The 26,717-nt window shown below is 40.0% G+C and overlaps 2 protein-coding genes across 4 annotated transcripts; one reads left to right on the plus strand and one right to left on the minus strand.

The window, feature by feature from the left end:
* Positions 1 to 688: 688 nt before the first annotated feature.
* znf367 (zinc finger protein 367) lies at positions 689 to 12,307 on the plus strand. Its single transcript, XM_079636589.1, has 5 exons — positions 689 to 1,381; positions 5,867 to 6,017; positions 6,104 to 6,223; positions 7,721 to 7,859; positions 10,887 to 12,307. Exons 1-5 carry the CDS (start codon positions 1,106 to 1,108, stop codon positions 11,128 to 11,130), a joined length of 930 nt encoding a protein of 309 aa, XP_079492715.1. The 5' UTR covers positions 689 to 1,105; the 3' UTR covers positions 11,131 to 12,307.
* A 2,227-nt stretch (positions 12,308 to 14,534) lies between these two features.
* On the minus strand, positions 14,535 to 25,810 carry slc35d2 (solute carrier family 35 member D2; the record flags this gene model as incomplete). 3 transcript variants are annotated; one of them, XM_079636587.1, is made up of 12 exons in its annotated part: positions 25,361 to 25,809; positions 25,218 to 25,251; positions 25,045 to 25,131; positions 24,898 to 24,965; positions 24,160 to 24,231; positions 19,519 to 19,587; positions 19,180 to 19,282; positions 18,863 to 18,955; positions 18,312 to 18,379; positions 17,823 to 17,868; positions 16,804 to 16,886; positions 14,535 to 15,098 (listed from the first exon to the last, which is right to left on the minus strand). In XM_079636587.1, the coding sequence occupies exons 1-12, from the start codon at positions 25,504 to 25,506 to the stop codon at positions 14,975 to 14,977; spliced, it is 993 nt and encodes a 330-aa protein (XP_079492713.1). In that variant the 5' UTR covers positions 25,507 to 25,809. The 3 variants fall into 3 exon arrangements, with proteins under 3 accessions (XP_079492713.1, XP_079492712.1, XP_079492714.1); XM_079636586.1 differs by having other exon boundaries at positions 14,536 to 15,098; positions 17,823 to 17,901; positions 25,361 to 25,807; XM_079636588.1 differs by lacking the exon at positions 14,535 to 15,098 and having other exon boundaries at positions 16,800 to 16,886; positions 17,823 to 17,901; positions 25,361 to 25,810.
* Between the last annotated feature and the right edge of the window lie 907 nt (positions 25,811 to 26,717).

Genomic DNA, 26,717 nt, shown 5'->3' on the forward strand with positions numbered 1-26,717 from the left:
AAAATCATTTAATCCCTAAATAAAGAATCTTCTGTAAATTAAAACTGGATTTTTTTTATGATCAAGATTAGGCGAGTAAAATGTCTTATTTCTTATTTAAAAAAATATTTTGTTTATGGTAGCTTTTAATTTAATGTATCAATTTTTCATTGTGCATTATTTTATATGGTGTATTTTTGTTTTATTTGTTTCTGTAAAGCGTTTTGAGGTGTACAGTTAAAGGTGCTATTGAGAAAAAAAGGGTTATTATAAATATTAAAGTATATAATAATATAAATGTTATTATAAATAGCATACAATATGGACATCATAGGGCAAAAAAAAAAGTTTTTAAGTCACAATCGGATAGACATAGCTGAAGATAGTGAGGCGAAATATGGAGATTATGTCAAAATACTGCAGCTGTTCCATACACAAGGGCGTTTATCACAAGAAAACAATAATTAAAGGGTTTCAATGCATCGCGCTGTATGGAGACAGCTGCTAAAACACAAAAGACGGTTTGATTACGTAACTTTCGCGCCACCGTCATCGCCCGCCTTTCCCTTTAAATCGATGTAAATGTAAACATAATGCGCGGGAGACGGAAAGTATTCACAAGCACACGCCCCTGAACTACACAAGCCGTCATGTGATTGGATAACGGCCACGTCTGTCAGAAAGAGCGCGCTCTGCCATATTTAAAAGTGTTGGACGTTCTGTGCAGAGTCAAGGAATTGTTCGCGCGCTCTCATTGGTTACTGTGCGCTGAGCGAAGCTCACAGCGTGTGCTCATTGGTTGTTCGGCGCGAGCGCTGTAACGTCCTCCTTAACGATTGGCTGAGCGCTGGGCTCGGGCGCGATTTCCAACGCGGGAAAATACCGAGTGCGATCGGGTCACTGTATCAAACCCCTGCCAGTGAGAGCGAGCGAATCAAAGACACCGCGCGCTGGAGCAGTGATACATGTAACATCGGGAATGACTGACTTTATTATTAAACGAGTAACGGCGGCACGTTAACGGCGGGATATTCCTTCCAACTGCACTTGTTTTCACTTTGGATTTATTTTTTAATATTTTAACAACGGTTTTTAAGATCCAGGTTTTTGACTGCACTTATTGGAAATGGCTGACAGCAAACATCAAGTGATATTTTGTAACGATTCGCCGAAACGAGTTTTGGTGTCCGTGATCAAAACGACCCCGATCAAACCGAGAGCGGACTCCCTGATGCCCACCAGCCCCGGATTCAGTGATTTCATGGTTTATCCGTGGCGTTGGGGTGAAAACGCGCACAATGTGACTCTGAGTCCCGGTTCGGGCAGCGGACCCGGATCACCGACCCGACACAGCGGCTCTCCCGCCGAATCCGACCTCAACTCCTGCCCGGAACACCTAAAGGTGAACCAAATCACTATACCTCACTATACCTGCATAAGTAAGCAATGCATTCTGCTTTATACAGCCTAATACTAGCCTAGTGCATGCTTATAATTTATTTATTAGCGTTTATTAATATTAAGCTTTCAGTTTCTGTTCTGTGTAACACACATTACTTGTTGCACACTGTGTGTAAAACGCGCGCGCGCTGAATGGGATTTTAAATTTCCTCCATTGTGGGGCAGCTGGAAGTTGGGCGTGATGACGTCAGACGTGCGCGCCAAAATGTGACCGATTATTGATTCTAGAAAACTCCACTTGACACATAATGACACATTTATATGTTTTCATGTGCATGTTATTGTGGTGAGTAACACTTTATAATTAGGTTCATTAGTTAACATGAGCTAAGAATGAGCAATACTTCTACAGCATTTGTTCATTTTAGTTAATATTCATTTTAACGTTTACTAATACGTTAAATGTTATTAAAATCAAAGATTGTATTGGTTAACATTGGGTAATGCACTGTGAACTAAAATTAACAAACAATAAACAGCTGGATTTTTATTAACTAACATTAACAAAGATTTTAAACAAATTAACAAATGTATTGCTTATTGTTAGTTCATGTTAGTTAATACATTATTAACTAATGAACCTTATTGTAAAGTGTTACCATTATTGTTCTCTACTTTCAGTTTTTGCATTAACATATTAATCATAATATGTTGCTTAATGTTACTACACTGTTATTATTACATACTTACAATGTGTTTTATCAGGTATGGCACTTTTTTAAAATTACAATATTGTATCACTGTTTATTTTTATTTTGTGGCACTGTTGTGCATTGATAAATATGTGAACTTTTATTATGTAATGCATAATTTTTTCAAAGAAGTAAACGCTTTACAGCGCAGTACAGATTGTTTCAAAGCAATAATAAGTAGGAAAATAACCAAATCAATTATGCATCTTCAATATCAGCTGTACAGAAGATAATAGTGTCTTTATTCAGTTCAGTTGAGTGTCTTTAAAGGGATAGTTCACCCAAAAATTTAAATTACCCCATGATTTACTCGCCCTCAAGCCATCCTAGTGTATATGACATTCTTCTTTCAGACGAACACAATCTACAAAGAGTTATATTAATAAATGTGCTGGCTCTTCCAAGCTTTATAATGGCAGTGAATGGCCGTTTCTGTTTTGAAGTCCATAAAAGTGCATCTGTCCATCATAAAAGTGCATCTGTCCATCATAAAAGTGCATCTGTCCATCATAAAAGTGCATCTCTCCATCATAAAAGTGCATCTGTCCATCATAAAAGTGCATCTGTCCATCATAAAAGTGCATCTGTCCATCATAAAAGTGCATCTGTCCATCATAAAAGTGCATCTGTCCATCATAAAAGTGCATCTGTCCATCATAAAAGTGCATCTGTCCATCATAAAAGTGCATCTGTCCATCATAAAAGTGCATCTCTCCATCATAAAAGTGCATCTGTCCATCATAAAAGTGCATCTGTCCATCATAAAAGTGCATCTGTCCATCATAAAAGTGCATCTCTCCATCATAAAAGTGCATCTGTCCATCATAAAAGTGCATCTGTCCATCATAAAAGTGCATCTGTCCATCATAAAAGTGCATCTGTCCATCATAAAAGTGCATCTGTCCATCATAAAAGTGCATCTGTCCATCATAAAAGTGCATCTGTCCATCATAAAAGTGCATCTGTCCATCATAAAAGTGCATCTATCCATCATAAAAGTGCATCTGTCCATCATAAAAGTGCATCTATCCATCATAAAAGTGCATCTGTCCATCATAAAAGTGCATCTGTCCATCATAAAAGTGCATCTGTCCATCATAAAAGTGCATCTATCCATCATAAAAGTGCATCTATCCATCATAAAAGTGCATCTATCCATCATAAAAGTGCATCTATCCATCATAAAAGTGCATCTGTCCATCATAAAAGTGCTTCTGTCCATCATAAAAGTGCATCTATCCATCATAAAAGTGCATCTATCCATCATAAAAGTGCATCTGTCCATCATAAAAGTGCATCTGTCCATCATAAAAGTGCATCTATCCATCATAAAAGTGCCTCTGTCCATCATAAAAGTGCATCTGTCCATCATAAAAGTGCATCTGTCCATCATAAAAGTGCATCTGTCCATCATAAAAGTGCATCTGTCCATCATAAAAGTGCATCTGTCCATCATAAAAGTGCATCTGTCCATCATAAAAGTGCATCTGTCCATCATAAAAGTGCATCTGTCCATCATAAAAGTGCATCTGTCCATCATAAAAGTGCATCTGTCCATCATAAAAGTGCATCTGTCCATCATAAAAGTGCATCTGTCCATCATAAAAGTGCATCTCTCCATCATAAAAGTGCATCTATCCATCATAAAAGTGCATCTGTCCATCATAAAAGTGCATCTATCCATCATAAAAGTGCATCTGTCCATCATAAAAGTGCATCTGTCCATCATAAAAGTGCATCTGTCCATCATAAAAGTGCATCTATCCATCATAAAAGTGCATCTGTCCATCATAAAAGTGCATCTATCCATCATAAAAGTGCATCTGTCCATCATAAAAGTGCATCTGTCCATCATAAAAGTGCATCTGTCCATCATAAAAGTGCATCTGTCCATCATAAAAGTGCATCTGTCCATCATAAAAGTGCATCTATCCATCATAAAAGTGCATCTATCCATCATAAAAGTGCATCTCTCCATCATAAAAGTGCATCTATCCATCATAAAAGTGCATCTGTCCATCATAAAAGTGCATCTATCCATCATAAAAGTGCATCTGTCCATCATAAAAGTGCATCTGTCCATCATAAAAGTGCATCTGTCCATCATAAAAGTGCATCTATTCATCATAAAAGTGCATCTGTCCATCATAAAAGTGCATCTGTCCATAAAAGTGCATCTGTCCATCATAAAAGTGCATCTGTCCATCATAAAAGTGCATCTATCCATCATAAAAGTGCATCTATCCATCATAAAAGTGCATCTGTCCATCATAAAAGTGCATCTGTCCATCATAAAAGTGCATCTGTCCATAAAAGTGCATCTGTCCATCATAAAAGTGCATCTGTCCATAAAAGTGCATCTGTCCATCATAAAAGTGCATCTGTCCATCATAAAAGTGCATCTGTCCATCATAAAAGTGCATCTCTCCATCATAAAAGTGCATCTATCCATCATAAAAGTGCATCTGTCCATCATAAAAGTGCATCTATCCATCATAAAAGTGCATCTGTCCATCATAAAAGTGCATCTGTCCATCATAAAAGTGCATCTGTCCATCATAAAAGTGCATCTATCCATCATAAAAGTGCATCTATCCATCATAAAAGTGCATCTGTCCATCATAAAAGTGCATCTGTCCATCATAAAAGTGCATCTATCCATCATAAAAGTGCATCTGTCCATCATAAAAGTGCATCTGTCCATCATAAAAGTGCATCTGTCCATCATAAAAGTGCATCTATCATCATAAAAGTGCATCTGTCCATCATAAAAGTGCATCTGTCCATCATAAAAGTGCATCTGTCCATCATAAAAGTGCATCTATCATCATAAAAGTGCATCTGTCCATCATAAAAGTGCATCTGTCCATCATAAAAGTGCATCTATCCATCATAAAAGTGCATCTGTCCATAAAAGTGCATCTGTCCATCATAAAAGTGCATCTGTCCATAAAAGTGCATCTGTCCATCATAAAAGTGCATCTGTCCATCATAAAAGTGCATCTATCCATCATAAAAGTGCATCTATCCATCATAAAAGTGCATCTGTCCATCATAAAAGTGCATCTGTCCATCATAAAAGTGCATCTGTCCATAAAAGTGCATCTGTCCATCATAAAAGTGCATCTGTCCATAAAAGTGCATCTGTCCATCATAAAAGTGCATCTGTCCATCATAAAAGTGCATCTGTCCATCATAAAAGTGCATCTCTCCATCATAAAAGTGCATCTATCCATCATAAAAGTGCATCTGTCCATCATAAAAGTGCATCTATCCATCATAAAAGTGCATCTGTCCATCATAAAAGTGCATCTGTCCATCATAAAAGTGCATCTGTCCATCATAAAAGTGCATCTATCCATCATAAAAGTGCATCTATCCATCATAAAAGTGCATCTGTCCATCATAAAAGTGCATCTGTCCATCATAAAAGTGCATCTATCCATCATAAAAGTGCATCTGTCCATCATAAAAGTGCATCTGTCCATCATAAAAGTGCATCTGTCCATCATAAAAGTGCATCTATCCATCATAAAAGTGCATCTGTCCATAAAAGTGCATCTGTCCATAAAAGTGCATCTAAAGAAGAATGTCATATACACTAGGATGGCTTCAGGGCGAGTAAATCATGGGCTAAGTTTAATTTTTGCGTGAGCTATCCCTTTAAAGTGCTCGCGTTTGCATATGGATCGGCGTGTCTTCAGTCTAACATGCTTTTCTCTGGTGTATTGCAGGATGGGATCCGGCGTGGACGCCCGCGGGCCGAAACCGTGCGAGAGCTGATCAACGAGGGAGAGAACTCCACCAGTCGGATCCGATGCAACATCTGCAACCGGGTCTTCCCGCGGGAGAAGTCCCTGCAGGCACACAAGCGCACACACACCGGTTCGTGACGCTACTCTGAGTCCCGCGGTCACGGTCGTTACGCTCACATGACGGAGCGAGTGCTAATTCTCCCGGTTCTGTTACAGGGGAGAGACCGTATCTGTGCGACTATCCGGACTGCGGGAAAAGGTTTGTCCAGAGCGGACAGTTGAAGACCCATCAGCGCCTCCACACCGGAGAGAAGCCCTTCGTCTGTTCGGAGAAAGGTGAGCGCTGGGAATGGAAGAAAGTGGAATTGGTGTTGAAAAATTCAGTCTTTTTGTCCCTATTGTGTCGTATATCCGAATGAAACGCTTCAGGAACGAGAACTAATGTGGGCGGGGCTTGATTTTGCCTGTGTGGAATTGATTGGCTGGTTGTGGTTTGCTATTGGCTGATCTCATGTGAGTGACAGATTGCCCCGCCCACATCATCAGAGAAGAGAAGAGATGCTGCGATCGGGGGTTATTCTGATTCAAGATTATCAGGAACATCAATATAACATTTCAAATTTATATTTTAAACGTGCAATATTCCATTAGTCCCCCTGAAGTTAATCATTGTATCCCTTAAAACTCATCTTTGATCACCAAAATTACATATTAAACGTTTTTCCATTTTTAATGCCTTAAAATATCTTGAATGTAACTCGACACCCTTGCCTCATTTAGTATGCGCGGTGGTTCTATGAATATGCAAATGAGCCCCGCCTCCACTCACTCAGAGATCTACTGGTGGACGATCACACGTTGATCTGATTGGTTACAAGGTAGTGTGTGACGTCAGAAACTTTTAGAATAAAATTATAATCTTTTTTTCTACTAGTTGATAAAGAAGAGGCAACATCTTATTTTCATTAAAATAAGAAATAAAATGAAATAAAATGAAATAAAAACTATATATGCATTTTAAAAAACAGGAATAATAAAAATGACAAAAACACCCAAAAATTACTAAAACTTTTAAATTAAATTAAAATGAAAACCATTAAAAATATATTTTGGATACTTATTTTAAAAATTTAATTATTTTATTAGAGCAACATTCCTCATTTGTGACGAAGTATTAAAATATCTTAAACTAAAATAAAAACTATAATATAGACATATTTAAAAAAAAAACGAATAAAACTGACAAAAACAACAAAATTGCTAAACCAAAAAATATTAATAAAAACTATAAAAAAAAGTATATTAAAGTTAAGCTACTAAAATAACACTGAGTCACAATCTTTTTTTATTTTTAATGATTTGCAAAGAGTTGCACATTAGTCGACACAGATAATAAATATTACTTATATGTCACCCATTTCAATTATAGGTCAAAGGTCGTGCTGGTTTGGGTGTCACATCTCATCCCAAGCATCGTTATTCAGTGCATTTTCATAACTCGAGATCAAAGAAGCGTTATATATTAAAAACACCACAGACACATAAACAACATTTAAAAGCTGGTTTTCACCACAGGGGGACTTTAGGTATTAATTATTATTATTATTATTATATATTCAGTATTAATGCCTCAATATACTCGAGGCTAAGTTATTTCTCGAAGTTCAAAATACCTGAAAAGGTTAGCTTAGTTTTGGCCAGATCCAAATGAGTTAATTCTTCAATGTAGCATAAGCATATCGAGGCTCTGACGTGCTAGCATCATTACTCAGCGCTGTGATCTCTACATGCTGGAGTGTCTCTAACGTAAGGTCATTGCTCTGTGTGTTTTAGGATGCGGCAGCCGGTTTACTCACGCTAACCGCCACTGTCCCAAACACCCGTACGCGCGGCTGAAGCGCGAGGAGCCCGCGGGCGGCCCGGGACAGTCCCAGGGGGCCGACGACAAGGCCGTGGCCGAATGGCTGACGAAGTGAGTAAAACATCAGGAGACACTTGATTCAAAACTAGGGGTGCCGATAAAAGTTATCTGTGCTGTTACTGTGCAAAAACAGCTGATGATCAGCTGACCTGTCAATCAAAAGGGGGCGGAGATACGCACCAGAGCTCATGAATTCAGTAAGTGTGCGATGTGGATGTGTTCTGATTATTGGTAAACATGTTGATTACGGGTGGAGGGGAATATTCATAAAGCATGGTATCGTGATATTGTAATGATGAACAGTCGCGAGTGTTGATGTTTTCAGGGCGTGAGTGTCACGTATTGTGCATAATTCATAATTCAATGCTTATAATGCAACATTTTTATACATTTTTTTCAGACTGTAATTTTACATACCATGCATTCTTGCATATAATATGTAATACTGTAATAACTGGTCTATCCCCCCAAAAATATTGAGAATATGTTCATTCATTTTATTAAAAATTGTATTTTATTGTATATTTTGTTCAGTTTGTTTTTCAACTAATATTAATATTTTATTTCAATTAACGTTAACCGTTTAGTTTAGGGTCCAATTCTCACTATGAACTAGTTGCTTATTATTATTCATAATTCTATGATATTAGCTGTTTATTAGTTCTTATAAAGCACATATTAATGTCTTATGCTCTCCGTGATGTTCATATTTTAGTTTAGGGTCCAATTCTCACAGTTGCTTATCATCATGCATATTACTGTGATATTGGCTGTTTATTATGACTTATGAAGCACATATTAATGCTTTATTGCATGATCATATTCTACATCCCTCAATCCTAAACTTAACAACTTCCTTGCTAACTATTAATAAGCAGTAATTATGAGAATATTGAGGCAAAACTCCTAGTTCATGGAGAAATGAAGAATATACCCCCAAAATATAATGTAACGTAGTTATTGTGTTAAATGAGAAAAGCATTAAAGGAACACTTCACCCATTTGCATTAGACTTTGTATCTTTAGAAACCCAGTCACATTTTCGAATGGTCATGGTTTATTCCCTTATTTTCCCCTGAGATGGGAGAAATAAGGATTTAAGTGTTCCACTTCCTGCTTTTTATGACGCAAAAATCGTCATTTTGCGTCATAAAAAGCAGGAAGTCAAATTTCTTTGAATAAGGGTAAGACTACAAACACTAGCTCATCATTTATCCAGTAGAAGGCGCTGTTCCGCATGTTCTCAGCCCGCCCATAGAGGGATCTCACTCACAGAATGTACATATAGTGTCAGCCATTCTTTATTTGGAAGCTAAGCTAACAGGTTCTTATTCTGTGGAGAAAGCTGAGTAGTAGCGGTCACCATCCTCTTTTTCCCGGACTTGTCCGGCCGTCGAGATGGTCCAAAATGTCCGGGATTCGGCTTTTGCTTTCTGCAGTCGCATTCATAGTTTACATGCACACCTTTTGTTTCAATCTAACTGAATTCATTCCGATCGGTGAATCTGAATGTAGTGTTTACATGAACGCTAAACAAGTGATCGTTTGATGTGCGTTTTAACATTGCTAGGAAAATCCCCGCTCCTCCGTGAGAGATACGAGACCGCTGCGTCTCACAGGCGCCGGCGCCGCTCATCAGTAATCACGCCACCGGGCTCGCATCGTTCTCCGCGGCCGTCAGTCTCGTTCCTGCTCGTCACAGTAAACATGAGGAATGGCGACTGTAGAACGCAAAAGCCGAATCCTGGACATTTTGGGCGACATCAAAATACTGGGCAGACTCACGGAGACTCACTAGTAGCATAGCCTTGTTGTTTACTGCGATCTCTTACCGGTAGGCGTGGCCTCCTAGGGCAGCGAAGCAAGTGCATTCTGGGAGTTGTTGTCTTTCATCCCCATAAGCCAAAAATACATTTTCTGACTTTTCTCAGTCTAGAAGGCTCCAAATTCAAAAATAATTTCACATTTCTTCTACATAAATGACCCATTTTAAATACACATTCATCTTTCCAGAGGTGAAGTGTTCCTTTAAATAGACATTACAAAAAGTAGCTTTAGAACAAATAAAAGTTTTATTTAATTCAACATATAATTTATTACACATAAACTTTTAGGCTTCAACGGTCATGAGGGTGAGTAAATGATGACGGAATTAATTTTTGGGTGAACAAACGGGTTTTTTATGAATATGGAAATCTGATTCTTTTTTTTATATATATACTGATAATAAAATAATTGTATCCCTTAAAACTCATCTTTGATCATCAAAATGACATTTTTTCCTCGGAAAAAAATTCCTCACGCCTTAAAATATCGACACCCTTGCCTCATTTAGTATGTGCGGTTCTATGAATATGCAAATGAGCCCCGCCTCCACTCACTCACTCAACTCAGAGATCCACTGGTGGACGATCACACGTTGCTCTGATTGGTTACACTGTTTGTGGCGTCAGAACATCAGTGTTTTTGAGTTCACTGCAGTTTTTGCCCGATTCTTTTCAAAATGAGTTTATTTAACGATAATAGTAACCCTGAATATGCAAATGAGCCCCGCCTCCACTCACTCACTCAACTCAGAGATCCACTGGAGTTTTTGCCCATTTTTTTTCAATATGAGTGTTATTTAATAGTAACCCTGAATATGCAAATGAGCCCCGCCTCCACTCACTCACTCAGTCAACTCGGAGATCCACTGGAATTTTTGCCCAATTTATTTCAAAATGAGTTTATTTAACGACAATAGTAACCCTAAATATGCAAATGAGCCCCGCCTCCACTCACTCACTCAACTCACTTAGAGATCCACTGGAGTTTTTGCCCGATTCTTTTCAAAATTAGTTTATTTAACGATAATAGTAAGCCTAAATATGCAAATGAGCCCCGCCTCCACTCACTCAGCTCAGAGATCCACTGGTTGACGCTCACACGTTGATCTGATTGGTTTCAAGGTAGTTTGTGACGTCAGAACGTCAGTGTTTTTGAGACTGTCTTTGGTTCACTGCAGTTTTTGCCCGATTATTTTCCAAATGAGTTTACGTAACGCTAATAGTGACCCTTGCCTCGTGCTTGTGCCGTCAGATACTGGCAGACGAGGGAACAGCGATCGCCCGCGCCGGAGAAAGGAAAGTCTCTGAGTAAAGCCACTATGGAGGATCAGGAACAGCAGGATCCTCTAGACTTCCTTCCGTCGGATGAAGGTGAAGAAGACGAGCAAGAGGACGAGAAGAGCGCAGGAACGGCGCGCCGGCGCCTCCAGGAGCAGAGGGAGCGTCTACACGGCGCCCTCGCGCTCATCGAGCTCGCTAACAACCTCTCGGCCTGAGAATCAGACTCTCCTCGCGTTCGAGACCCGGCCCGGGTCACATAAGCTACAAGCACCTTATTTTGCTTCCTATTGTACCTTTAGGCTGCTATGATGGTAGATAAATATCATTATGAAGAATGTCGTTTTTGTTTTCTCCGCTTGTTAAGCAGTGAGACTTTGTTTTTTGTTTCGTTGAGCACTTTGTGTAAATGAGTGTTTCTCTTTGGGTCTGTGGGTGGAGTTGTTGTGTATGTGACGTTGTTTTTTAAAAGGATTTTAGTGTGTGTGTGTGTGTTTTGAAACAGGGTGCGCTGATCGACCTGCTAAAGATGAAGACTTGTTTACGGAGGATCGCGTAGATAGCGTCTGGCTTTCATATATACACGTAGCCGCGCGCATTAGTCCGGCCCGCTTCCATCACATTGGTCACGTTTAATCATGTATTTATTCTATTTAAAGCAGTGTTGAGCGCCACCTGCTGTCAGCCGGCGGTGATGAGGGCTCAGGCTTTGCAATAACGTCGAACTAACCAGCTTTAAAAACATGTCTGTGTCGCAGAGGTACACGTTTATATGCTAGCGTATAGAGTTCATGGGTAAAAACCCTATAAACTGAAGCACTTACAATATTAATCTATTATTTTTTGTCTCACGTCAATAGCTCAACTATAGACGCTTCCAAAGAGAGACGATTGAATGAGATTCTGGATGGGAAACAGCACTTGATATATCAGTGTCTTCATAATCCGTAACACTACATTCTGTTCGCGTGCTTCGTGTAAATTAGCAGTTCGTATTACGTTCATTTGGATTAAATGCATTCGCAGATTGCGTGCTTGATGCAGCGTTTTTCCTCTTCATTTGGTGTGTGCATGTGCAAAAACTGGAAGATGTTTCTGCGAAAGTCAATTTTTTGGTTTTATATATGGCTTTTTGAGTTTTATTTGTCCATTTTATAACTGAAATAATATATTCCCCCCCCAAAAAATCCCTCAGAAAGCCGTGCATGGTGTACATTGTAAAGCGATCACGTGATTACGTCACGACGGCAGAATGTAATCGAGTGTTTTGTTTCTGAGGCGTTCTTGTTCGCTGTGCTGAAAGGACTTTGTAAATTTGTAAGCTGGCTTTTTTTTTACTCATTAGCCGAACTTAGTGTTAGCACTTCAAGTCCTAATTAAATGATATAAATCGTTGTTGGTTGTCATGTTTCTTTTTTTATTTAAATAAGGGTATAAAACATGGAACAGGTGTGTGTGTTCATCAAGCAGCGAGTGACTTTCTCCTCAACATTTAAAGGGATAGTTCACCCAGAAATGTCCCTCGTGTTGTTCCCCGTCAGACTCTCCTTCATCTTCGGGACACAAATGAAGATATTAGTGATTAAATCTGAGAGTGTCTCACTCCTCCAGAGGCTTCTGTTGTGATTGAAACTTGCCGGCCCAGAAAGTTAGTAAAGACGATGTTTAAAGCTACACTGTGTGATTTTTACCCCCATCTAGCGGTGAAAAGGTGTATGACCATCCAGTGAATATTAGTTTCTGTTCCTCTCAATTCCGATTTGGTTTTAACTCCTACGGTGGCCAATGTAGTCCAAGATTAACATGGCTTCCAGTTCGACCTCGTCCATGAGTATTCCTTCAAGTGATGAGGTTACTTTAGAAAACTATTATAATTTGCAGTAATTTAATTTGTCAGTTAACATATAGGTTATGACATCTATGTAAAATGAATAATAGTTTTGTGTTTTCGGTATTTCTTTACCATTTCATTGCTAACATCAGCTATCAGTCCCAGACGAATGCAAGCTAATCTTAGTAAAGTAACTTTTATCAGTGCTAGCGTTATTCTGTATATTGTACGACATCACTAGCGTAAGGCAAAGTTTACATTGTAGGCTATATCATTAGAGGGAAAGGAAAAAATAAAAACAGGGCCGGTGCCAGTGAATTGCGGAGACGCAAAAGGCGAAGCTTGAATTAACGGGTTTGTCCCTCTTTGGCTAATGTACTTTCAAGATGGAGGGGCAACATGGCGACCGACATTCGAACCCCTCACCCGTATGTATTTTCAATGGCATATTATACACTCACGAGAATACTTTATTACTTGAACGAAGTAAATGTACATTAATGAGCACATATATTTTTGAAAGAACTAAGTGTTTTTAGCTAAGAATAAACTAAAAAGTTACACAGTGTAGCTTTAAAATAGTCCGAGTGACTACAGCGGCTCAACCTTCAGTTTATCAAGCGACCAGAATACTTTTAGTGCGACTTTATTCAACACTTATACTACAGAGCCGTTGAATGCTTGAATCTGAGCTTCAAACGTTCTACGGTGTGCAATTATTTTCAGGGAACCGCACGGCTAAAGTAGTTCCGGCAGGTTTTGACCGCATTACAGTTCCATATCACTTCGCGTAGTTCACCGTAATAACGGAAAATAGGACACAATTCATAACAAGAAAAACCGTGCGCTTGATCTGCGATGTTCAATGTCTAACTTCACAATCAATGGAAACATGCAGTTTAATTTTAATAAATAAAGTATATAGTCCTATATATAATCAATAGAAAATTAAACTGAATATTTAAATAAATCGATAGTCCTGTTGCACGGGTTTTCGTAATTATTGAAGATAATATAACAAATAAATAATTATTGATAGGCCTATACTTGTTAAAAGGGCTTTGTGTTTCATTTATTAGTCTAGTCTACTGTCACTAATAGAAAAAAATAATTAACGAATTAATTAATAAATAAATAATAATATTGACGCACATACTTCTCTCTCTCATAACTGCATAAAGCCGGGGACACACTTACTGTAAGGCCGGTTATGAATGTAATTTGATACTTATGACTGATCATGTGCGCACGTTCAGTGTGTGTTCACAGCGGTGTTTAAAATCTGCTGCGTTCACAGTCAGAGAGTGTCAGTGGTTAAGTGTGTGTCCAGCGTTACTCTGCTATCAGCGGCTCAAACCTCCACTAACTCTACAATGACGTTCTGGAATTAGCAACGGAGCACGGGTTTAGATGCGCAAGAAACTAGTCCTGCATACAAGAGCGTTTTAATGACAAAAACTTTACAAACGTCTTGAAATACATCATCTGAACAATATTTCGAGGTGTGGTAACTGTAGTATAAGCGGAATAATTGACTCCAGGCCGTTGAATTATTCGAAAAATAATGCACACCCGAGGTGTGACTCCGCTTCGCGTCGTGACCGCATCACCACCTCAGGTGTGCATTATTTTTCTAATAATTCAACGGCCTGTCGTCAATTATTCCTTACTTGATGTTCTTCTGTGTTCCTCTGAGTGAGTTCCCGTAGTGTAACAGCGCAGCGCTTCTGGGTTGTACGTCAGAACGGAGGCTCACTATTGGCCAGCATCACAAACATGACCAGCGTCGGCCAATAGCGAGCCTCCGTTCTGACGTACAACCCGGAAGCGCTGCGCGTGATGCTTCTGTCATTTACAAGCCATATTTCAGCTCCAGAAAATTGTAGAAAATTGACTCAGTTTATGAGATGATATTCAAAGACTAGTTGACCGTCTAAGCATGCCCTAGCAACCATATAAAGTACCCAAGCAACCATACAAACACATGAATAACCCATATCTCACCACCAAATGAGTGTCGTACTAAAGGCACTCGTCGTTACTAAAGATTTTAAGTACTCTTTAAAAACTCCATAGTACTGTGACACACAACCCTGTGTGTGATGCTGGCCAATCGTGAGCCTCCGTTCTGATGAACAACATGAGGGTTTACAATCTTTGGGTGAACTAACCCTTTAAATATTGCATTCAATAAAAAAAGACTAAACATGAGATGAAACTATAAGGCTCTATCATGTTTTCTCCGGATGGTCGTCTGTGATGTGAACCGCGGTGTCTTCGGACGGGTGAACGCTCGCTTCTGACGAGCCGCCGCTGCTGAACGTGATGTAGGAATACACCAGTCCGGCTGGGATGCTGAAACATGGACACCTCGAGCGTTAGGAGACAGACGGCAGGGATAGAGTGGAAATATTCATATTTATCCTTTGTTTAACCAGGAGAATCACATTGAGATATTACTATCTCTCAGCACATAAAGATTCACAAAATGACAATCCCACAATTTACACATTCAAGAACTACAGGCGAAACTGGATAAATGAGAATATGGTGCAAAAGTTCAGTAATTTAACTTAAAAGGTGAAACTAATATATTATATAGACTCATTACATGGGTCTTGTTCATGAAACACGAGCAGAACGAATGTTTGTGTAAATCGTGTGTAAAGTGGTTCTGGCGTAAATTTTCGGATTCATTAAAATGTTCGTATTTTCCAAATGTTAGTCGGTACGAAAGAAATCTGCATCTGCTCCCAGCCACGCGTGAATATGCGTTTAACATCCGAACGTTTGCTCATTAATAAGGCTGCATTTTAATTCCCCTTAATCGGGTACATATTTACACAGCGTTTTGAAAAAATATGATATATAGTAATTACATACGGTTTTTCTTTTTACTTCTATTATGAGAGCCAGTGATAGCATCTGCAGACGGAACACTTTAATCACAATATTAATTGCTTTCAATACGGCTGGGACTAGTTTTTTTTGCAGTCGAGCTTCATGTCGAACCATTTTCTCTTCACTTCTGGGACTGTTCGATGAACAGATGAACCTCCAGTAACTGCGTCTGTAATATCTGCCAAGCTTCCTTTTTTTAGGACCTGATACGCCACTATGTACGCTTGGAAATAAAATGTGGCGTTTTGAATGAACTTCTGATAATAAAATATTATCTGATAATGAGAAATTTTTCTTTTTCATTCGCTTTTGAGAAGACATGTTGAAATCCTACGTTTGGTGTCATAAATATGACGCCCATATATAGTTGTCAGTTGGATTTAATGGGCGGGGGTTATGGTAATTGAGAATGAGCGTGCACGCGCGTCCCATTTAATACTGATTGGAATTCTTTAACACACACACACGTTTCACTATCACATCTGACGTTTACGAAATATTTGTGAATCACGAGAAGAGTTTTCGGGAAGGTCTCTTTACGCGCAAATCACTCACATATTTACTCGTATATTTACGAATGTTTCATGAATGAGACTCATTACATGTAAAGTGAGATATTTCAAGCCTTTATTTGTTATAATTTTGATGATTATGGCTTACAGCTTATGAAAACCTTTTCACAATATTCTAATTTTGAATTTGGGGGTTTTATAAGCTGTAAATTATAACAAATAAAGGCTTTAAATATCTCACTTTGCATGTAATGAGTCTATATAATATATTAGTTTCACCTTTAAGTTGAATTACTGAAATAAATTTACTTTTGCACCATATTCTAATTTTTCCAGTTTCACCTGTAAATAAATGATAACAAATCAAGAATTGCGAGTATCCTTTAAAACATTGTGCAAGAGACGTTTAAAAGTGCTTAAGGTTGGACGTGCATTTAGATTAAGTGCATTTTGCAATTCACTCCAATCCCAAGGAGCATGAAAAGAAAAAGCACAATTTCCAGATTCTGACAATATTCTTGTGACTTTTAGCCGGATTTAGATCTAATGCGATAACTATTTGTGTAATAAATTAAAAGATTTGATATATAAGAGGGTAATTTACCTAAAAGAGCTTAAAATATACCTAAAAAATATGACTTTCCTACCATATATTCAGGCCTATAAAGTTCGTCCATGAGAAGATATAGTCTCCGCCAACGAACATGCCGATATACATCACAGCAACATTCTGAGGAAACAAGACAACTTATGAAAGCCTTAATGATTAATATGATTGATAAACTATATGTAAACTAGGGATGCACCGATATGAACATTTTGGCTGATATGATAATTCTTCATATTTGGAAGCCGATAACCAATATATCGGCAGATAAATCTAAATCCACATTTTTTTTAAATAATTTTTGAGAGCCTGATTACATGTTCCAAACACATAATTATAATGTTCTCATTATGTAGCTGATATGACACATGTTGCACTTAACCATATTTGCCTTTTTTTTTTAAAGTGATTTAATCATATTTCAAAGAATTCAAAACCATCATGTTGAACAGTGTGCATCTGAAGAGTCTCAGCTAAAGGAAATAATACATTATTTATCAGCTTTAATATATCAGCCACATATTCTTATCAGATATGGCGGTCGATATGTCGTGCATCCCCATTTTAAATAAACTACCATTCAAAACTTTGAAATCTGTAAGACTTATTAATGTTTTTGAAAAAGTTCTCACCAAAGCTATATTCATTTGATCAAAAATAATAAAAAAACTGTGAAATATTATTATAATGTAAATCATCAGTTTTCTATGTGAATATACAGTAAAGTGTAATTTATTCCTGTGATCAAAGCTGAATTTATCATCATTACTCCAGTCTTCAGTGTCACATGATCATTCAGAAATCAGTGTAATATGATGATCTGATGATCAAGACACATTTATGATTATTATCAGTGTGGAAACTGATTCTTTGATGAATAGAAAGTTCAAAAGAACAGCATTTATTTGAAACAGAATCTTTTGTAACATTATAAATGTCTTTACTGTCACTTTTGATTAATGTAATGCATCCTTGATGAATAAAAGCATTAATCTTACTGACCCTAAACTTTTGAACAGTAGTGCACATTAAAATACTGTGTATAATTAGTGAAGATACCTTAATTGCTCCAACGACTGTCGTTGTTAGTGCCGTGTTGTAAAAGCTGCAGAGGATGATAGAATACATCAAAATAAACCTGAAATGGGATATAAGATTGGAGTTATTTATCAATATATATATGTATATATCATCAAATTATAAAAAAAACGGTAACACTTTACAATAAGGTTCATTTATTAAACATTAGTTAATGTATTAACTAACATGAACTAACAATGAGCAATACATTTGTTACAGTATTTATTAATCTTTGTTAATGTTAGTTAATATGAATAAAGCTGTTCATTGTTTGTTCATGTTAGTTCACATGTTAACAAGATTTTAATAAAGTATTAGTAAATGTTGAAATTAACATTAACAAAGATGAATAAATGCTGTATAAGTGCAGTTCATTATTTGTTAATGTTAACTAATGTAGTTAACTAATGTTAACTAATGAACCTTATTGTAAAGTGTTACCAAAAAAACATCATAAGTCAGACTCACCCCATGACACAAGACAGTAAAAAAAAAAAAATGAATGTAAAAGACAGCCATCCTTCAAAAGCAAGGGCCTTAAAACAAGGAGAAAATGTTGAAATTCTCATTTGAATTCTTTATAAATGTGTAAATAACAAATTCATGTTTTGTGAAGGGCTTTATAACGATTAATCGCAACTAATTATTTGCAGAATAAAAGTTTTTCTTTACATCATATATGTGTGTGTACTGTGTAAAATAATGATGCATTTATAAATACACACACATGCATGTATATATTTAAAAATATGTACATGTTTATATACATTTTTATATTTAAATATAATTTATATTATATATAATTATAAATACCTAATATATAAATAGATATTTTTCTTAAATATATACATGCATGTGTGTGGATTTATATATACATTATTATTATACACAGTACACACACATATATGATGTAAACAAAAACGTTTATTCTGCTTAAAATGATTAGTTGCGATTAATCGTTATAAAGCCCTAATTTTATTTTACCAAATAAGTTAATATTTGTATATGTTCTCACTCACCTTTTGTAAATCTCCAGTGTAAGCGCTGACCAGGACAGTTGGTATAATAATGATAAATGCATTATAAAACAAAACTCCATATTTACCGAGGTCCTGGAACGACAGAAAGTGTGTGTATTCAGGGTTTGGCTGTTGTATAGTTGACTTTCAGGTGTATTTTTAACCGAAACGTACAAATCAATCACTGTCATTAGATAAGGACATGCATGTGTCAGATACACGAAGGTCAAAGCAGCAGTTCTTGCGTTATAATCACATTATTATTAACAGAATGTGATATCCACCGGCTGCTGATAACTAATGCGGTCATGAAGTACCTCCATTCCCAGTTTTTTCTTGGTGTAAACGCCACTGGCGGCCGTGAAGACGTCGTTCAGCAGAACAAAAGTGTATCCTTCCGCATTAAAGGACAGATCCGAGCTGAAAATGCAATACACATTTATTTGTAAAGCGCTTTTCACAACACACATCATTTCAAAGCAGCTTTACAGAAAATGCATATTACAATGTACAGTGATATCAGAGGAAACTTATGCATTTCAGAATTTAAACAATGTAATAATTAAAGCCAGAAACAATGAGCTCATTGAAAACATGTTTTGTGTGTGTGTGTGTGTGTGTGTGTGTGTGTGTGTGTGTGTGTTCTTCGACTGTACCTCGCTGCGATCAAAGCGCCCAGAACTATCGCCAGAACACTGAACACCAGCGATGGATGGAAGGTTTTTCTGCACATACACACACAGTTTAAGCATCACTTAAATAAAAAATAATTTTCATTAAAGCTACAATATGTAATTTTTTCGCCGCTAGGCATCGCTAACCTCTCACAATAACAAAGGCGTAGGTTGATGACGCATAAGCGGAATTATGGATCTTGTCGTCACGCTGATGATCTAATAATGTTTATGGATGAGTGAATACACTGATGTGACGCTAGCTCTCGGCGTCTCTGTCGAGTGGAAGTTAGTCGCGGACGCTAGCTCTCGGCGTCTCTGTCGAGTGGAAGTTAGTCGCGGACGCTAGCTCTCGGCGTCTCTGTCGAGTGGAAGTTAGTCACGGACGCTAGCTCTCGGCGTCTCTGTTGAGTGGAAGTTAGTCGCGGACGCTAGCTCTCGGCGTCTCTGTTGAGTGGAAGTTAGTCACGGACGCTAGCTCTCGGCGTCTCTGTTGAGTGGAAGTTAGTCGCGGACGCTAGCTCTCGGCGTCTCTGTCGAGTGGAAGTTAGTCGCGGACGCTAGCTCTCGGCGTCTCTGTTGAGTGGAAGTTAGTCACGGACGCTAGCTCTCGGCGTCTCTGTCGAGTGGAAGTTAGTCGCGGACGCTAGCTCTCGGCGTCTCTGTCGAGTGGAAGTTAGTCGCGGATGCTAGCTCTCGGCGTCTCTGTCGAGTGGAAGTTAGTCGCGGACGCTAGCTCTCGGCGTCTCTGTTGAGTGGAAGTTAGTCACGGACGCTAGCTCTCGGCGTCTCTGTTGAGTGGAAGTTAGTCGCGGACGCTAGCTCTCGGCGTCTCTGTTGAGTGGAAGTTAGTCGCGGACGCTAGCTCTCGGCGTCTCTGTTGAGTGGAAGTTAGTCACGGACGCTAGCTCTCGGCGTCTCTGTCGAGTGGAAGTTAGTCGCGGACGCTAGCTCTCGGCGTCTCTGTGGAGTGGAAGTTAGTCGCGGACGCTAGCTCTCGGCGTCTCTGTGGAGTGGAAGTTAGTTGCGGACGCTAGCTCTCGGCGTCTCTGTGGAGTGGAAGTTAGTCGAGGACGCTAGCTCTCGGCGTCTCTGTGGAGTGGAAGTTAGTCGCGGACGCTAGCTCTCGCCGTCTCTGTGGAGTGGAAGTTAGTCGCAGACGCTAGCTCTCGGCGTCTCTGTGGAGTGGAAGTTAGTCGAAGACGCTAGCTCTCGGCGTCTCTGTGGAGTGGAAGTTAGTCGCAGACGCTAGCTCTCGGCGTCTCTGTGGAGTGGAAGTTAGTCGCAGACGCTAGCTCTCGGCGTCTCTGTGGAGTGGAAGTTAGTCGCAGACGCTAGCTCTCGGCGTCTCTGTGGAGTGGAAGTTAGTCGCAGACGCTAGCTCTCGGCGTCTCTGTGGAGTGGAAGTTAGTGGCAGACGCTAGCTCTCGGCGTCTCAGTCGAGTGGAAGTTAGGCGCGGATGCTAGCTCTCGGCGTCTCTGTGGAGTGGAAGTTAGTCGCGGACGCTAGCTCTCGGCGTCTCTGTGGAGTGGAAGTTAGTCGCGGACGCTAGCTCTCGGCGTCTCTGTCGAGTGGAAGTTAGTCGCGGACGCTAGCTCTCGGCGTCTCTGTCGAGTGGAAGTTAGGCGCGGACGCTAGCTCTCGGCGTCTCTGTCGAGTGGAAGTTAGGCGCGGACGCTAGCTCTCGGCGTCTCTGTCGAGTGGAAGTTAGTCGCGGACGCTAGCTCTCAGCGTCTCTGTGGAGTGGAAGTTAGTCGCAGACGCTAGCTCTCGGCGTCTCTGTGGAGTGGAAGTTAGTCGCGGACGCTAGCTCTCGGCGTCTCTGTCGAGTGGAAGTTAGTCGCGGACGCTAGCTCTCGGCGTCTCTGTGGAGTGGAAGTTAGTCGCAGACGCTAGCTCTCGGCGTCTCTGTCGAGTGGAAGTTAGTCGTGGACGCTAGCTCTCGGCGTCTCTGTCGAGTGGAAGTTAGGCGCGGACGCTAGCTCTCGGCGTCTCTGTCGAGTGGAAGTTAGGCGCGGACGCTAGCTCTCGGCGTCTCTGTCGAGTGGAAGTTAGTCGCGGACGCTAGCTCTCAGCGTCTCTGTGGAGTGGAAGTTAGTCGCAGACGCTAGCTCTCGGCGTCTCTGTGGAGTGGAAGTTAGTCGCAGACGCTAGCTCTCGGCGTCTCTGTGGAGTGGAAGTTAGTCGCAGACGCTAGCTCTCGGCGTCTCTGTGGAGTGGAAGTTAGTCGCGGACGCTAGCTCTCGGCGTCTCTGTGGAGTGGAAGTTAGTCGCAGACGCTAGCTCTCGCCGTCTCTGTGGAGTGGAAGTTAGTCGCAGACGCTAGCTCTCGGCGTCTCTGTGGAGTGGAAGTTAGTCGCAGACGCTAGCTCTCGGCGTCTCTGTGGAGTGGAAGTTAGTCGCAGACGCTAGCTCTCGGCGTCTCTGTGGAGTGGAAGTTAGTCGCAGACGCTAGCTCTCGGCGTCTCTGTGGAGTGGAAGTTAGTCGCAGACGCTAGCTCTCGGCGTCTCTGTGGAGTGGAAGTTAGTCGCAGACGCTAGCTCTCGGCGTCTCAGTCGAGTGGAAGTTAGTCGCGGACGCTAGCTCTCGGCGTCTCTGTGGAGTGGAAGTTAGTCGCAGACGCTAGCTCTCGGCGTCTCTGTGGAGTGGAAGTTAGTCGCGGACGCTAGCTCTCGGCGTCTCTGTCGAGTGGAAGTTAGTCGCGGACGCTAGCTCTCGGTGTCTCTGTCGAGTGGAAGTTAGTCGCGGACGCTAGCTCTCGGCGTCTCTGTCGAGTGGAAGTTAGTCGCGGACTCTAGCTCTCGGCGTCTCTGTCGAGTGGAAGTTAGTCACGGACGCTAGCTCTCGGCGTCTCTGTCGAGTGGAAGTTAGTCGCGGACGCTAGCTCTCGGCGTCTCTGTCGAGTGGAAGTTAGTCGCGGACTCTAGCTCTCGGCGTTTCTGTTGAGTGGAAGTTAGGCGCGGACGCTAGCTCTCGGCGTCTCTGTCGAGTGGAAGTTAGTCGCGGACGCTAGCTCTCGGCGTCTCTGTCGAGTGGAAGTTAGTCGCGGACGCTAGCTCTCAGCGTCTCTGTCGAGTGGAAGTTAGTCGCGGACGCTAGCTCTCGGCGTCTCTGTCGAGTGGAAGTTAGTCGCGGACGCTAGCTCTCTGTCGAGTGGAAGTTAGTCGCGGACTCTAGCTCTCGGCGTCTCTGTCGAGTGGAAGTTAGGCGCGGACGCTAGCTCTCGGCATCTCTGTCGAGTGGAAGTTAGTCGCGGACGCTAGCTCTCGGCGTCTCTGTCGAGTGGAAGTTAGTCGCGGACTCTAGCTCTCGGCGTCTCTGTCGAGTGGAAGTTAGTCGTGGACGCTAGCTCTCGGCGTCTCTGTCGAGTGGAAGTTAGTCGCGGACGCTAGCTCTCAGCGTCTCTGTCGAGTGGAAGTTAGTCGCAGACGCTAGCTCTCGGCGTCTCTTTCGAGTGGAAGTTAGTCGCGGACGCTAGCTCTCTGCGTCTCTGTCGAGTGGAAGTTAGTCGCGGACGCTAGCTCTCGGCGTCTCTGTCGAGTGGAAGTTAGTCGCGGACGCTAGCTCTCAGCGTCTCTGTCGAGTGGAAGTTAGTCGCGGACGCTAGCTCTCAGCGTCTCTGTCGAGTGGAAGTTAGTCGCGGACGCTAGCTCTCGGCGTCTCTGTCGAGTGGAAGTTAGTCGCGGACGCTAGCTCTCTGCGTCTCTGTCGAGTGGAAGTTAGTCGCGGACGCTAGCTCTCGGCGTCTCTGTCGAGTGGAAGTTAGTCGCGGACGCTAGCTCTCAGCGTCTCTGTCGAGTGGAAGTTAGTCGCGGACGCTAGCTCTCAGCGTCTCTGTCGAGTGGAAGTTAGTCGCGGACGCTAGCTCTCGGCGTCTCTGTGGAGTGGAAGTTAGTCGCGGACGCTAGCTCTCGGCGTCTCGAAAACGCCACGCTGATATTGATCCTCGGTTTAGTTCTCTTTTTGTCCCAAAGTCTGCTTGCCATGATCCATAATGTGTGAACGAAACAACAACAGCGTGAGCACCGCTAGACGTAATGTGGTTGTTCGCGTCTGTCGCCATGGTTACTACGGCAGTACCAGCGGAAAGCAGGGATAACGCGGATATTACGTCATTGACAGGCGACACGTTACAAGGGACGAGCCATTATTTAAAATTGTGAATTTCTCTGAAATTAAAAATCTTTGTGAACTTTTGGGATATTGTAAGTACACAACTGCAGGAAATATATCACACTGTGCAAGTGATTGTTGGCTATTTTATTAAAAAAATCTTACATATTGCACCTTTAATATAAAAAAATATATTATTATAATTAATTTTAATTATAATCCCCAAACACTGAAAAAAGCACAGATTTAAACACTGTCAAACACATTAAAGAATGTCTCTGGACATAACAAATCATTATATAATTATAAACATTTGAATCATTAATATAATGATATTATAAATGACAATATTAATTATAATCAAATAATTATGATCATTAAACACAGAAAAAAAGCACACAAAAAAACACATTAAGGAAAACACAGCTCTTTTCATGGACCAAAACAATAAAGACTACGTCTCTGGATGTAATAATATTAATATTATATTATAAATGATAGTACATACCTCAGTATCCTTGATTCCATGATCATTGTCAGCAAAATGGTGAATTTTCTGAGCACGGTGAACATGGGCAAACTGAGGAACACAAGAACATCCGCTTCATACGAGTGTCAGCTGGAAACACTTTACATTAAAGGTGCATTATGTAATACATCATCAATCATTATTCCAAAACCCCGATATGAAAATTTTGGCCAATACCAATAACCGATCATTTTTTATATTTAAATGCCGATAACCGATATATTGGCAGATAAATCTTTTAAATCAAAATTTGTATATAATTTCTGAGAGTCTGATTACAAAAACAAAAGCCATGTCCTTAGCACACGATTACAATGTTTTCATTATGATGTTATGTAGCCGATATGACAGATTTGTGCTGCACTTAACTGTCTGATTTCTCATATAAAAGTGATTTCACTCATATTTCAAGCAATTCAAAACCATCATGTTGAACAGTTCACATCTGAAGTGTCTCAGCTGAAGGAAATAACACATTATTTATCGGCTTTAACATATTGGCCACAACCACATTTTGACCACATTAAAAATTAACATATATCAACCAATACCGATATGGTGGCCGACATATTGTGCATCATGTATTAGAAAATGTATTAAAATAAGATTAATAAACACTTTAACAGTGTATTTCATGGTTAGTTAATGCAGTAAACTAATGTTAACAAATGGAAGCTTGTTCTTTTTATGCAAAACTCTTGTTTCTTATTTTTTTACCTCAGTTTCTTTGTTCCTCCCAGTCCGGTCACATGATTGCCCACGTACAGCAATGGCAAGGGAAAAATCTATATAAAAATAATATTATCAATAAGCAGAGCAGTGTAATAAGTGTGATTTAAAACAAAATGACACACATTACATTACCTTTCCAGGGATACTTCTGTCAAAGTCCTGAAAATCGATCACTTTGTTCATTTTGCCAACAGACAGAATGATGATTGTTGCTGCCATCTATGACCAAATAAGAACAAAATTAAAACTGATAAGATTTCGTGTGTTGTTAATGAAATAACATTTGATTTATTTATGTTTCTCACCTGCCCAATTCCAAGAAACATGAATGAGGGAAACCTACCATTTACAATAACACACATCATAATGAATTAATTAATGAATCATAATGTTATTATGTATATGAACAACATATAAACATGTATGAAACCCGGAAGTTGACACTTACTTGTACTCTGTTAAAATACATTTATTCACCACGATGATGAAAAACGAACAACAGGCATAAAACACGGCGGAGAACAACTTCATGAATTTAGCGTGTTTAATATCGTCGTTTAACGACATCTTTCTTTCGGTTTCTTTAGTCTCCATTAATCCTCATAGTTTTCTCTTCCTTCGGCGGTCTAGAGACTAACATGCTGTTCCCAGTTACCTAAACCTGAATGGTAAACACACTAAACACACTAAACAGGTTATTTAATCACTTATGATGTGAGAGGAGGTTTAGGAACGTTGTCAGTTAATGATTGAACGACAGCTCTATGACAGGGGGCGTGGTCTCTCAGACAGGGCGGGGTTTAGTGGCGCGGAAACGGTCTGTGGTTTGTAGAAGCCCGCCCTTTTCACAAACTGTGATGACGCGATTTTTTTAACGGTCATCATCAACATGGGAAATCCTGCAAATTGTTTTTTAATGTATATTTATAACTGTGGGAGTGTAAAGTTGGCATCTTTATCTCCTCAGACTGCCATTGTCATAATCTTTCCTTATTTTCTCTTCTTTTTGAAAGTTGTGAAAACACTATTGTGGAGTTTTACTTTTGCTTTATGGGCAAATGGGAACACAACTAATTTATTTAATGTAGTCTCAAATTCAGTTTCTGAGAAACCAATGTGAAAAAAAAATCTAAGTTTTGGTAAATCTTATTATATAAAATAATAAGTATGACACAAACAGTCAAAACTGAGATAAAAAGTCGACTTTGTATGTCATAATTGTGACTTTTAAGTATAATTTCGACTCTTAATGACATAATTTCGATTTATGTCGATTATGATTCACAAAAGAGAAAAAAAAATGTATTGAGTATGTTCAAATAAAAATGGTCCTACTACACCATGTTGTTGTGCTAAACAGCTGCCTGAAAATAAAGTTTTGTAAACGAGTGTCATTGATCACGTGACTCTCAATTTCAGCTGCGGTTCAAAACATTTCGAAACCACCTGATATATTGAACAAACCAAAAAATGTGTTCTATGAATTAAAAACGAGAGATTCTAGAGAGATTCAGGCAGAATCTGATCCACAACAACAGCGTTCAAACCTGAAACTGTTGCACAAAGCTGGTTCAGCTGGCTAACCAGGTATACATTCGAGATTAGTTTAGACCAAAGTCTGGTTTTTCGGGCTCAACAAGGTGGATTGGTTTCGGATGACCTGCTCTAGAACAGGTTTAATTCTGGGTCAGAGATTCGCAGGCCAAAACTGGACCAACCAGTACAGTGACGTGTATCTGATGATGCAAAAAAGCCACGCCCCATTTATCTCTCGCTCCAAATCAAAGCAGTTTATAGTGGAAAAA

Source organism: Phoxinus phoxinus (genome assembly GCF_949152265.1).
Source record: "Phoxinus phoxinus genome assembly, chromosome: 15".
Lineage (NCBI taxonomy): Eukaryota > Metazoa > Chordata > Actinopteri > Cypriniformes > Leuciscidae > Phoxinus > Phoxinus phoxinus.